This window comes from Hippopotamus amphibius, chromosome 6, assembly GCF_030028045.1.
Source record: "Hippopotamus amphibius kiboko isolate mHipAmp2 chromosome 6, mHipAmp2.hap2, whole genome shotgun sequence".
In the NCBI taxonomy this organism is placed as follows: domain Eukaryota; kingdom Metazoa; phylum Chordata; class Mammalia; order Artiodactyla; family Hippopotamidae; genus Hippopotamus; species Hippopotamus amphibius.
The window spans coordinates 19,104,402-19,118,102 of NC_080191.1; the positions used below are offsets into that span (position 1 = coordinate 19,104,402).

The 13,701-nt window shown below is 43.3% G+C and overlaps 2 protein-coding genes across 7 annotated transcripts in view; both read right to left on the reverse strand.

The window, feature by feature from the left end:
- The window catches only part of KLHL32 (kelch like family member 32), a 208,090-nt gene extending 204,112 nt beyond the window's left edge, over nucleotides 1–3,978 (reverse strand). For 5 of the 6 annotated variants that reach the window (XR_009054260.1, XM_057738460.1, XM_057738457.1 and 2 more), the window contains exon 1: nucleotides 3,654–3,978. The gene's annotated coding sequence lies outside the window, so the exon portion shown is untranslated. Of the gene's footprint in view, nucleotides 1–3,620 lie in introns of all 6 variants that reach the window. The other variant, XM_057738456.1, reaches the window with a different exon arrangement.
- Nucleotides 3,979–11,247: 7,269 nt separating this feature from the next.
- On the reverse strand, nucleotides 11,248–12,348 carry LOC130855678 (E3 ubiquitin-protein ligase RNF114-like). Its single transcript, XM_057739583.1, has one exon. The coding sequence runs from the start codon at nucleotides 12,320–12,322 to the stop codon at nucleotides 11,636–11,638; it is 687 nt and encodes a 228-aa protein (XP_057595566.1). The 5' UTR covers nucleotides 12,323–12,348; the 3' UTR covers nucleotides 11,248–11,635.
- Between the last annotated feature and the right edge of the window lie 1,353 nt (nucleotides 12,349–13,701).

Sequence of the window (13,701 nt, forward strand, 5' to 3'; positions counted from 1 at the left end):
AGACTCTGCATAGAGAACGTTAATACTTGGTTCACCCTTTGCCTTATGTTCAGTCTTTTAAAAGAATCAATACTATATTCTTTGGATTCTCCTCTATGTCTATAACTCCCCTCTTAGTCTCCTTCACCAACTTGTCTTCCTCCACCCCCTCCCTACATCCCCAGTTCCTTTTTCTTGCTGCGCTCCATCAGAGACCATATTTCTTCCCACGGCCTGTGTCATCCCTTCAGCTACAATGATGAGCTCATCAATATCAGAGATTATGTACATTATCCTCTCAACTCACAATTCCAACTGACTGTCTGGCAGAACTTTCCATGTTTTGACAGTTAAAAGGAGCTTCACTTACTATAATGAGACCCAGCATCAAGGTCCAGCACTAATCCCCCTCCCACACAGGACTTTACTTGACCTCCACAATCAGAATATTTTTTAATTTTTTCTTGTGTTTGTGCTTCTGTGGAATTTTGTATCTCTGTCGTAGCATTTAACGCACAACTGCCTCAAAAATCACAATTACGTACGTCTATAACCTCCATTAGGTAACTGGCAGGGAAGAGTGGGTGTGAAGTGAGAACTGTTAGAAGTTTAAAGTTTTCTTTCATTGTCCAGTTTAACTTCACATAATCTTGGGTTCTCCATCTGTCAAATGGAAATACCATGCTCACTTTATAGGGATGCTGTGAAGACTATATGGAAAGTAGTTTGCATGTAGAAGGGGATGGAAATGCAGACGTTGCTAGGAGCAATATGTTTGTTTGCTCTGAATCCTTCAGGGCAGAGATGTTATCTTCACAGCACCACCAGGACTTTGTTATATTAATACTGACTAACATCTGCAGGGCTCTTTACGAGATGAGCGACACATTTCCAAGAATTGAAAACCGAAATTCACTTACCTATCACTAAAGCCTCCTTCAAGAGGGTGATTTTAGAAAAAGAGAACTATTAGAAGCCATTGTCCAAAGGTTGACTTTTTCTTTTTTAATGAGACCTATTTGGATCCACAAAAGAAATGATGTAAATAAAGTAACGCTCCTTTCTGACTACCAGCTCTGCTTCAGTGAAGTCAACTGACATCTCTAACCTTAGCAGACATACAAGAAAGTGGCAGCCTCTCAAAAGATATTTGCTTCATTACAAGATTATTTAAGGAGTAAACAGCATTTTCTCTGCCAGAGTCCTGGAATCGAATGTCCCTTTGAGTTTTCATTTACATTTTTGTTCCTATGGAATCTTGCAATGTTCTGTGGTAGGTTTTAACTAACTACCAAAGCCTTAACAGTAACTTTTCATTCACAGGTTCAGGATGCTCCTTTTTCCTGACCAACTTTCTATTCTACGTCTTCCTACAATGAAGGTACCCGACTGACATTTTCTATACTTCTTAGTCCTATGTGCAGAATAAATTATGAGCATGAAAAGTTTTGAAATACAAATGCTTTTGTTTCACCAGATTCAAAAATGTCTCTCTTGTAGCACTTTGTGCTCTTTCATTTTCTCTGACGTATGAGAAAGAGACCTAGGAACCCTCAGAACACACTTGGACCTGTTTACCAGATGTTGAGCATTTTTGTTAGAGATTTTAAATATCAAAATCAGAAAACTCCTAATCACTCTCATAATGATGCATGTATTTGTTTACATCAGTATTCTGTTAGAGAAAAGTAGTTTAAAATTGAATGAGACCTCAGTAGTTACGGACAGCAAACTGGTAGGCCCCAGGCCATTTGTGGCCCAGATATATTTTTAATGTGGTCTTTACAGTCTTTTAAATTAAAGACGCTTCAAACTTAAAAATTGGGAAGTTTCTTTTTTTCTTGAAAAAACGAGAAGCTTTTACAGCCAGAGTGGCAACAACCAGCAACAGGCCAGTAGGAGCTGCCCCCTTTATAGTGGTTTGACTTCTAGCCACAATCCACACCACCTCTCTCCCACGTGTCACTCACTGGGCCTGCTCCAGTCCCTTACCTTGCCTGTCAGACCCCTGCACACATTGGAAAAGCAGACACAGGATTTTTTAAAAGGCAAGGAGCCTGGATCCAAAAAGGGCTTTCCCATTTACTGGCTCTGTGACCTTCAGCAATTTCTGAGTCTAGGTCCCTCAGCTTTAAATTGAAGATAATTCCTTGATCTCGCAAGGTTGTTATGGAGATTAAAAAAGTGTACAAAAAGTACTTCGTTAACTGGAATATAAAATGTTTGCCATCATTATTCATTTCCCAGCCCCGCCATCAGTCGCACAAATCCCCTCCACCTACCTCAGTTATCATTGCTTCCCTTCTTCCTCATATTATTACACTCTGTACGACAAGGTTTAAAATCCAAATAAAAAGAATCTGATATATTTCCGGGCCTCAATAAGATGTAGAAAAGATGAACAAATATCAAAGGAAAACAAAATGAATTGCTGAACGCCAGTGGGTCTTTACTAGGTCATTTCTGTTTGTAATGAAGGTATGAAATTAGTGCAGAGTGTAATTACTGGACTTCTGATCTCTCCAAGTGCTGTACCCATTAGGTGCCTGAGGCCTCAAGGTAAAACTGACAGCCCAGTTATTAGAGGTTCCTGTGAGATAGATCTCCTCATTGGGCCTCACCCAGCCCTCCAGTAAAGGATCCAATCTATCAGAAAAAAAAAATCCCAACAGAATCTATAAAGCTTTCTCTGGGCTTCCTTCCTCTCTATATTTTAATATAAGCTCTAAAAGCTTAGAATCTGGTGTATTAAGCTATATGGCACATATTTTATATCTATATCTATCTACATATAGATATATGTCAAAAATCAATGAGGGACTTGAAAGAAAACAGAATCTTCTCAGAAATGGGCAGAGGTGCAGAAAACTGCACTTAAAGAGTGATGCAATAGAAATGTGAGCAAAGATGTATGCTATGAACGCTATCTCCTTATATTAGGCACTCACATAATCATTCCTGTTCTGGTCATTTTACAACAGAAGATTATCCTTGTATGGGGAACCACAACTAATTCATCTTCTGCTTTTAATGTTAAGACAATCTGAGTGAACTGCAAAATACGTGGAAAGAGAGGGGAAGAAGGGATTTTAATTGGAATCAGCGTTCTTTATAAGATCACGAAAATGGGAGTAATTTATGATTCAAGACACAATTCGTTGAAAAACCCATCTGACGAATCCTTTTTAAAGCACTCCTTACAGTGCAATTACCGCTTTTCTTTAAGTTTAATGAAACCGTCGCCTGAATACAGATTAACGAATGCCAAATTACCACACGGTCCTCAGTGTACATTTTATTTTTAAAAATCAAAATAAATAACGGCATCATTTAAGAAACCAGTTCTTCCAAGAGACGCCCCAAGGCTGATGTTTAAGCAAGTCTCCTTGGCAACCAAGGAGCAAAGTACATCTTGGGCTAGGAGGAAGGGGGGAGCAACTCCAGGGCTGGGTAGAATAAGTAACCGGGAGTAGTATCTGCTCCCGCTAGACGACGCTGCTAGAGGGTGCCTGGGCTGCAAGCGCCCGAAATGTCAACTCCGGTCTCGGCCCCACTGGCTCCCCAAGCAGCCTCCCCCCCTCTCCCTCCGGTCTGCAGGCACCAACCCCGACCAGGTTTCCAGGAGAGAGAGGCTGGCTTACCCGAGGGGGTGAGCGGTCTGCGCGGCTACGTACCCGAGGCGGCAGCGCAGGCACCCGGCTCTCCCTGATGTATGATGGCCCTGCTTCGCCCCGCGACGCCGAGGTTAAGAGAAACCGCAGCAGCTTCGCTCTGCCGGTTTGGAGATGCAGTCGTGAAGAACCAGCGCGCTAGCGCGTGTGTGTGTGTACGTCCGTGAGTGTGTGTGAGTGTGTGTGGGTGTGTGTGTGTGTGTGTGTGCGCGCTCCCGGACCCTCCCGCGGGGAAACAATGTCTCCTAGTAAATAGAGGCAGCAGCCAGCCCCGCGGGTGGCGCAGCCAGCTCGCTCTGCGATGGGCGACAGCGTCAGCCTGGAGACGCACCTCCGCGGACCCGCGCGGGCTCAGACCGCGGAGCGGCCCCGCCCCCTCCCGCCCCCAGAGCGCCAGCGCGCGCGCGCGCCCCGCCCCCTCCGCCGGCGAGCGCACGCGCCCCGCCCGCACCCCCGCAGCCGGGGAGGCGCGCACGCCGCTCGTCCGCGTCCCACTGCCGACGGCGAGCCGGCGCCCGCTCTCCCCGGAAGTCCCCCTCCTCCGCACCGCACTTCTGCTCTCTGGCACTTGGGTCGCCGGGCGCTGGATCCCTTGGACTGCCTGCGGCCTCAGCTGCGGCCTCCCTTGCGACGACCCAGATCCTGGGACCCAGGCCGCGTGCTCCCAGGCTGCCTCCCATGGCTGGAGAACGATCTGCGCGAACAGACGCCGTGACCCCAACTTGGTGTGGCCGGGGGCTCTGGCCCTCTGCTTCCCTCCGCCCACCCAACTAGCTTGTAAAGTTCAAATTGCCCCTATGCCTAGCGGCCCTCCTTAGGATTATACACTTTATGGTACTGTAGAAACCTTAAAAAATAACAGGGAATCCCCAGGGATGGACGGAAGCCCTGAATGTGAGGAATGAGGAAGAGTATTTGGTTGCTGCTAATTCAGCATCAAAACTGCAAAGAGACAACAACCCCAGAATGCTAGCGTTAAAATTTGGGGCCTGGGGGCTTCCTAGGTGGCGCAGTGGTTAAGAATCCGCCTGCCAATGCAGGGGACAAGGGTTCGATCCCTGCTCCAGGAAGATCCCACATGCTGCAGAGCAGCGAAGCCCGTGCGCCACACCTATTGAGCTCATGTGCTGCTGAAGCCCACGCGCCTAGAGCCTGTGCTCCGCCCCAAGAGAAGCCACGGCATTGAGGAGCCGGCCACCACAAACGAAGAGTAGTCCCCACTCACCGAAACAAAAGAAAGCCCGTACGCAGCAAAAAAAAAGACCCAACACAGCCAATAAAATTAATTAATTAATTAAAAATTCGGGGCCGGGCCCACTCTTGTGTCACTTGCCTGTCATTCATGTCATCCCTTGTGTCAAACGTGCTTAGAAACATGAACCTAAGAAAAGTGAGTAATTTTGATAGGTAAAAACGTTGCATATTTCACTTATGAATTGAAAAACTTGGTCTGATGTGGAATTATGCAGCCGGGTAACAGTTTTGAAATGAAACTAAATTGGAGTAAACTCTTTTGTAGGAGTTCAGGGTTTAAACTACTAGGAAGATGGAATTTCACAGAATGTCACTTCCCTTCTCTGGCAGATGTGTTCTTCCACAGATGGGCTAGGAACAGTGCCCTGATCTATTTGAGGTGTCCCTAACATTCTCGTTAGTCTCAAATCAGTGGTTCAGTGTTTTTTCCACTTTCAGACCCACAGGTGTTCTGGGCCTGTCCCCACCTCACCCACACTCTTGGGACCTGTCTGGTGTTCAGTGCTTCATTCCCACCGTCTTGATATTTGGACTTTAGACCTTCGATCCTACTTGTCTAGTAGTCCTGGACACCAAGATAGGCACAGAGAGAAGAATGGCAAACTGACTACAAACATCAGTGTCATTCTCTAGACTTTTTCATAAGCAATTTTATATTTTTCATTAGGTGTTATTTTAAGCCAGATCATGTCAAAGCGTGTTTAAACCCAAAATACGACAATGACTTGGTGTCAATAAATAAGACACTCTAAGATTCAAAAAGTGAATGTACTTAAAATTTTAAGCTCCATCTATAATGATTAGATTATCTGTTTGGAATAAACAGAAGCTATTTATAAAAAATAAATAGAAAAGCAAAGACTATAACTGTTTTTATACCAAAAAAAATATGCCACCAACTCACCATCTGTGTGACTATGGAAGGGTTTCTTACTGCCCAAGCCGGCTCTGTCTTGTTCATCGTTGTATTCTCACGAGCTAGCACAATGCCTGTCATATTAGGGGCTCAATAAATATTGCTGACACATAGCTATTGAGGATTAAATAAGAAAATATATATTAAATGTCTAGTAAAATGTCTAGTTCAGAGAGCGCGATTTTTTTCCTAAATGACTCAAGATTGATTTAAAGTATAGTTTTTTTTTAATTAAGAAAGCCTTTTATTTCTCTGAAATAAAAGACTCTGTATTTTGTTAGACAGCCATAAAAACTCAACCCGTGTGTTTTCCAGTACATTCTGTTACTAAAGGAGCAAATAGATTTTAGGCACTATTTCTCTCTTGGGCACCATTGTACGTGGTCTTTCTCTTTGTTAAGAAAATACTTTAACAATGCTTCACAAAAGCTATGCTTTGGAATACTAGTTATTTGCTCAACAAAAACAATTTTTTGGAGCTCTTAGAATGTGTTATGCGGTTTGGCCAGTGTAGGACTCCAGTTGTCAATAAATAGACATTTTCCCTGTTTCAGTCTAGTGATATGAGAGAGAAACTTCAACTCCAGAACAAACACCTGTCATAGTGGCATTCTTAATGCCAGTATCATGGTTTTCTGTCACAAACCAGTAGTGACATTAAGGAGTCACTGAGCCAAATTTCTAATTACTGTATTTCCAGAGAGAACAGATTATTAATTATGACAAAACCAAAATGAATTTTTTGGCTGATATTCTCAAGTTTTCAAGTGGAACATACAAAATAACTCTAGCTAATTTATTATTAGCTCAACTTATTCAATTAGCTGTTGGGTACATTTTGTAGCTAGTTCGTTCTACCCATCAGGAGCTAGTGTCACTCAAAACTAGTAATGCCATGGGAAAATCTTTTACCATTAATATTTTTGATGTTTATATTCTCTGTCACATTATCTGGTACCAAACTGTTGTTGTTGATGTTGTTTTCAGTCTAATTCAGTCTAATCAAGTAGATACATAATGGATGCTTAGAAAATATTTACTGTACTGAATAGAAAATAGTCCTTACCCCCAAGGCAGAATATTTTTATTGCCCAAATATATACAAACAAAATACAAAAGGGAGTCTTAGTCATCATTAGGGCAAGGCAACTTTTTAAATAAGTTGAATTTTTTCATGTATCAGACTGGCAAAGATGTAAAAAGATTATAACATGCAGTGTTAGAACACAGGTAAATAAGAATTAATGAGAATGCAAGTGGATACAAACAGTTTGGATGACAACTTGTCAGTATTTACTTTTTTTTTTAATTTTTTTTTCAGATCTTTATTGGAGTATAATTGCTTTACACTGTTGTGCCAGTTTCTGCTGTACAACAGAGTGAATCAGCTGTATTTATACATACATCCCCATATCCCCTCCTTCTTGAGTCTCCCTCCCACCCTCCCTATCCCACCTCTCTAGGTCATCACCAATCATCGAGTTGATCTCCCTGTGTTATGCAGCATCTTCCCACTAGCTATCTATTTTACTTTTGGTAGTATACATATATCAGTGTTATTCTTTCACTTCTTCCCAGCTTCCCCTCCCCACCCCCGCTGTTCTCTACATCTGCATCTTTACTCTTGTCCTGTCACTGGGTTCATCAATGCACATTCCTCTTGTTAGAGCAATTCCACTTCTAGGAATTTATCCTAGGGTTGCTGTTAGTTTGCAAACTGGCCCTCATACATGGGGGGAAAGGAGAGACTGAAGAAAGAGAAAGACCACTTCAAATTGGCAGGTGGCTGGTTTAATAAGCAAGAGAACTTGCAAGGGAGTAGACCTCTGCACCTGCCCTCCAGAGTCTTCAGAGTTTATATAGAGGCCTCAACAGGGTTCAGTCACATATGTCATCCAGACAGTCTCAACAACACTTTATGCTAGGCTATGGCCTTGGAACAGCTCCCACTGTGGGAACGCTGGATAGAACATACATTCCAAGAGTCCAATTGCCTAGGTGCATCTCATGGGTCAACCAGTGGTCATGTCCTCTCGATGACCTCCTCTAGCAGTTACCTATGACAAAAAATAAACAACCAAATCAAAAAATGGCCAGAAGATCTAAATAGACATTTCTCCAAAGAAGACATACAAATGGCCAAAAAGCACATGAAAAGATGCTCAACATCACTAATTTTTAGAGAAACACAAATGAAAACTGCAGTGAGGTATCACCTCACACGGTCAGAATGGCCACTATCAAAAAATCTACAAACAGTGATTGCTGGAGAGGGTATGGAGAAAAGGGAACTCTCCTACACTGTTGGTGGGAATGTAAATTAGTACAACCACTGTGGAGAACAGCATAGAGGTTCTTAGAAAACTAAAACTAGAGCTGCCATATGATCTATCAATCCCACTCCTGGGCATATATCTGGAGAAAACCGTAATTCAAAAAGATGCATGCACCCCAATATTCACTGCAGCACTATTTACAATAGTCAGGACATGGAAGCAACCTAAACATCCATCAACTGAGGAATGGATAAAGAAGTTGTGGTACATATATACAATGGAATATTATGAATTTTATTACATAAAAAAGAACAAAATAATGCCATTTGCAGCTACATGTATGGGCCTAGAGATTATCATACTGAGTGAAGTAAGTCATAGAAAGACGAATATCATATGATATTGCTTATATGTACAATCTAAAAAAATGGTACAAATGAACTTATTTACATAACAGAAACAGAGTCACAGACATAGAAAACAAACATAGTTACCAAGGGGGAAGGGCTGGGAGGGATAAATTGGGAGATTGGGATTGACATATACACACTACTATATATGAAATAGGTAACTAATAAGAACCTACTATATAGCACAGGGAGCTCTACTTAACACTCTGTAATGACCTATATGGGAATAGAATCTAAAAAAGAATGGATATATGTATATGTATAATTGATTCACTTTGTTGTACAGCAGAAACTAACACAACATTGTAAATCAACTATACTCCAATAAAAATCAATTTTTAAAAAAGTGCAAAAAATTATGTAAAAGAATATTCATGATAGCTTGGTAATATCCAAAAGAAAGAGGGAGAGGAAAAAAAGAGGGAGAGGAAGAAGTGGGGGGGCAGGGTAGAGAGAACTAGAGTCCATCACTGTGGACAAGTCAAATTATTAGGATACGAAGTCGCCATTAAAAAAATTAAGTAGATTTTTACACAATGATGTCAAAGATATATCACTAAGTGTAAAAAAGCAAGTTGGAGATCAATAGGAATAATATGATCTCGTTTGTGTAAAAGCAGAGGAAGAGAGGGAGGGAAGGAGAGAGATGTGCACATAATAGTATGTTTTTCCATTTTACTGGCTCAAGTGGAAAGGGGTGAATCTCAAGCTGTCTGGGAATCCTGCCATTAATCAGGCCACATTGGCAATTACATAACTATACCTGCTATGGATAGAAGACTAAAAAACAAACACAAACATATATAAACTGACCCTATACTTCCAACACTTGCTGAACACAGACCCAGGATTTCTCCCTTTCAGCTCTGATTCCGTACTCTTTCCTGGCCTTTCTTTTTAGCCATAGTGACAAACCAGTCACAATATTTTGCTCAGAGTCTCCTGTATCAGTCACAGTTCTGTGGGTTCTGTTTTAAGTGGCAGACACTGATTCTGGATCACTTAAGCAAGAATGCACTTTATTAGAAGGATAGTGGTGACTCGGCAAATGGAAGGACTGGGAGGGAAAATCCAACTAGCAAGCTTTGAAAGGCCAGAAACCCAAATATGATTCTGTCCAAGATTCTAATTCCCAGAAGAGTTTAATTGGCCCAGTCTAGGTCCTAAGTCCATCACTATGTGGTTTGTGGTTGAGGAGGCAGTGGTGGGGGATAGATTTGACCATATGGAATGAAATGGGAAAGTAGTTCCCAAATAGAAAGGAGTAGTGAAGTTCTCTTACCTCAATAAAGGGCAAGAGATGCTGTGCAAGCAAAAACAATAACTGCTCATTACTGACATCTTTTTTTTTTTTTTGGATAAATTATGAAATTTATTTATATTTCACCTTTTAAAAGCCAGAACATAACAAATGTCACTTTCTGGAAAGTCATCTTATTAGAAATACATGAAGTGCACTTAATATAAGGAAATCAGTTTCTTGGTATCACCAGTGAGACCACCATCATCGGGTCCCTCAAATGAAGGTTTTGTCAAATTTCCCTCTAAACTCAGACCGAGATGAACTTTTTCCAGAAATTAGAGTGAAGAAGCTGACCATAATACCTGGGCCCTCCCAAGCAACAGCACATCAGAAAAAGTTACTTTGCCCCCAAAGGGCCCCATCTTTGCTGGTGCCTAGGCATGTGCAGCTCTCACTGGCAGGTAGGGCGAGGCCCACGGCAGCAGTGTAGAGGCCCAAAGCCCCCCGTCATTTGAAACCTCAGCCACTGACCAGAAGAAATGTCCATATTCAGACAAGAGGTCTAACAGGGAAAAATGAACCTAAACCTAGATGCCTCCTGGTGGATCAGAAGCTCTGCTCCACCAGATTAGAAAGCCCTTACTTAGCCTTGTGTTTATTAACATTCATGCAACATGTCGAACTTCAAGCTTCTCGAGCTGTTAGCAAAGCCAGTTTCCAGTGGACAGTTTCCACTACTGAATGCTCCCAGGAAGCACTGTGCCTTCTGAACAGTGTGCCTTCTCACAGCAGGCGGTGATACCGGATTTCCCCAACCCCTCTGCTTTAGAAGGCAGGTCTTCACACACCAATTTATGTATTGAAACCAGTTTTGTAAGGAAACCATTTGTGATAGAAAAGCAGCACTCAGTTTAATCTAAGTTACCAAATAAAAGAGGAAAGAACTAGTATCCAATGGAGCCCCAAACGTCTTCTTAATCATTTGAGGACTCCTTTTTGTGCTTCAAGAACAAGAACATAAGCAGGCTCCCAAACAGAGAGGCAAACATGACTAAGTTGTTGGAAAATAGTTCATTAGTTTGAAAATCAGAACCAAAAAGCTATGGCCCTCCCATCTCACCTAGCTGACCCTCCTCCCCACTTATCGATAAATGGAGTTTAACTTTCCTAAGCCAAAAACACTTACTTTCACTAAAAATATGTGGTTACACCTTATCCTAAAAAGGCACCATGCAGGCATTTAAGATTGAACCAGTTAATCCTAAGGGTGTGCAGGAATGGTAGGAAAACATCACTAAGCAAAACTTCCAGCATCAGACCATGTTAAGCCCAGAACATTCACCCCAATAGGACTTGTGAAATGTTTCGCACGAGGTAACTCCAGCTCTGGCAGCTGCTGCCAAAGACCAACTAACAGGAACCTGCACAACACAGAAGGCGCTCCATCACTGACCAGATGCACTGCCGCCAGAGTTCACACACCCGGGGACAAGGAGAGGACACGGTTGTCTCATTTGTGCTATTCATGACCCAGAAAAGGTCCTGGCTGGCTCGGAGGACCTGAGAGATCAACACCAAACAGGAGGCACAAACGTGAAACAAGGACAGGTGGAGAAGCTGGGTTCCCTTCCAAAGAGGAGGCAGAAGAGGCAGCAGGAAGTGGCTGAGAAGTGATAAAAGACCAGACATGCAAACAGGGTGAACAGTAAGGGAAGAGCCCAAAGCAAAGGAGGGCTCTGACTGGGAGACCTGTTCCCTGTCGGAAGTGACCCTGTCCTAACATCCAGGCTCACTTCCAGGCCTGTTGTACACTAGGTGGATGCGTCACCCGTTCCGCGCTGAGCACGTAATGGAAGCGCTGGGACGCGAGCCCCCGCAGAGCCCGCTCACTGGTCGAGGATGGAGCGCTGTAGCACCTGGTTCATCATGTCCTCCTCGTCCACGTCGTAATCCACGAAAGTGTCATAAGAAAACTGGTGCCGGCGCTGGATGTGCTCTATGAAGTTGGCGCTGCGGTAGTTGGGGTCTCCCCAAGGCATCGAGGTACATATTGGACAAACCACAGATTTAGTGTCCGTGCTATGGAATACCTTGCAGTGCTCCACAAGTCCTTCTTGATCAAAATTCTTCTCAGGACAGTAAGGACAAGGAAAGGTATAACGGTTTGGGACATTTCTTGGCTGAAGGGACGCATCCTTGGTGGTGGCCTTCACACCTTCCATGATGTAATTCTGGTATTTGGAACAGGTACTCACATGTGCCCGGATCTCAGATAGGAAGAAATTTTTACGGCAGCCATGGCAAGAAGTCTCTGTGCTCTCAATCTGCCGCTCGAGCTCCACGGCTCGGACGCCAGGTGCCAGAGTGCTGCGACACACCCCACAGACAGGCTTCTTCGGCTTCAGGCATTCCTGCAGGCATGCAGAGCAAAAGACGTGTCCGCAGGGCACCTGCACCGGCTTCTCGTACACCTCTAGACACACGGGACACGTGAAGCGGCCCAAGGGGTCGGCCTCCGCCGCGGGCCCCGCCAGCTGCGTACCACCATCACGGTCCTGTGATTGCGCCGCCATCTTCCCGCCGCGAAGCGCAGCGCAGCGCAACGCGGCCGAGGAGGAGGAGCCCGAGGGGGCGGGGCTCGCGGCCAGCCGGGGCGGGGCGGGGCGGGAGCTGTGAGGCGCTCGCGGGGCGTGGCTTATGGAACATGTCCTGACATCTTTTAAATAGAGACATAACTAAAGAATTTTATTAATTCCTTTTATTATCTCCTCTCCTGTCCTTTAACTGCTGCAAAACATATTTCAGATGGAATCAGAATTTTTTTTTGAAACAAATTAATGAAAGTTCTTTTCAATGATATAAATTCTTTTAAAAGTAATGAGTAACCTATTAGATGTGAGGATGACATCTCAGGGACCCTGTTTAGAAAATTCTCTCTCTTATGTTTAGGCCACCTATCATGGAATTTAAATTGAACATTTGATGATACATTAAAATTTTAGCTTCTAATCTTAGAATTATCTGTGTGGGATCAATTTTCACAGAAAGTTCATCACTATCTTACAGTAGTATAATGTAGATGAATGCTCCTAATGCTTCTAAAATTCTAATCCCACAGCAGTAATGTGGGAATTCAAGCATGCCATTAAGAAGAAAAAATTAACTTCATTCATTAAAATTATCCTTTCATTCAAACTTTACAAATGTTTCCCAGGTCACATCAGCCTAAAGGTGAAATAGGTTGTGTAACTGTCAAAAATAATAAAAATATTTTTCCAGCTTTAGCCTATCACTTAACAGTAACCAGCAGCCCCACTTCAAGTTGTCTCAAAGGTATTTTACCAAGGAAGGAGCTCTGATGACTCACGCAACACATCTTTGGTAGCAGAAGAGGCAGCTTTCTTGCTGTAGACACAGTAAGTGCTGCCTCCACTCCTGTCTTGGACATCAGCTCTTGTTCTCTTACTTAAATTTTTTTTTCTCTTCTTACCTTCTTTCTTCCAGAACAAAGGCAATCTTGCCTCCCAGGGGCATAATGTCTGGAGATGTTACTGATTTTCATGACTGGAGAAGGAAGGTGCTACTGGCATCTAGGGGATAGACCTAGGGATGCTGCCCAGCATTCTGCAATGCACAGGACAGCCCTCTCACAATAAGAACTGTCTGGACCCAAAGGCAGATGGTGCTGAGGCAGAAAGACCCTTCTCAGGACTCAGATCTGAGTCTCAGAGAGCTGGCCTATGGAACAATCTGAGGAACAGAAGCTGTTCCATCCTCAAAAATTACCAGTCCTCTGATATTTTTAAACTAAACATGCTCCACCTCTCTGCCATCCCTTAGGATGAAAGGACTCTTGCAACATTAAAAGTAGAATTGCCTCCTCTTTAGAGAATGTAATGATCGTTTGGGGCATTAAACAAGAAACAGTCCCTCTGTCATGGCTATGGTTTTC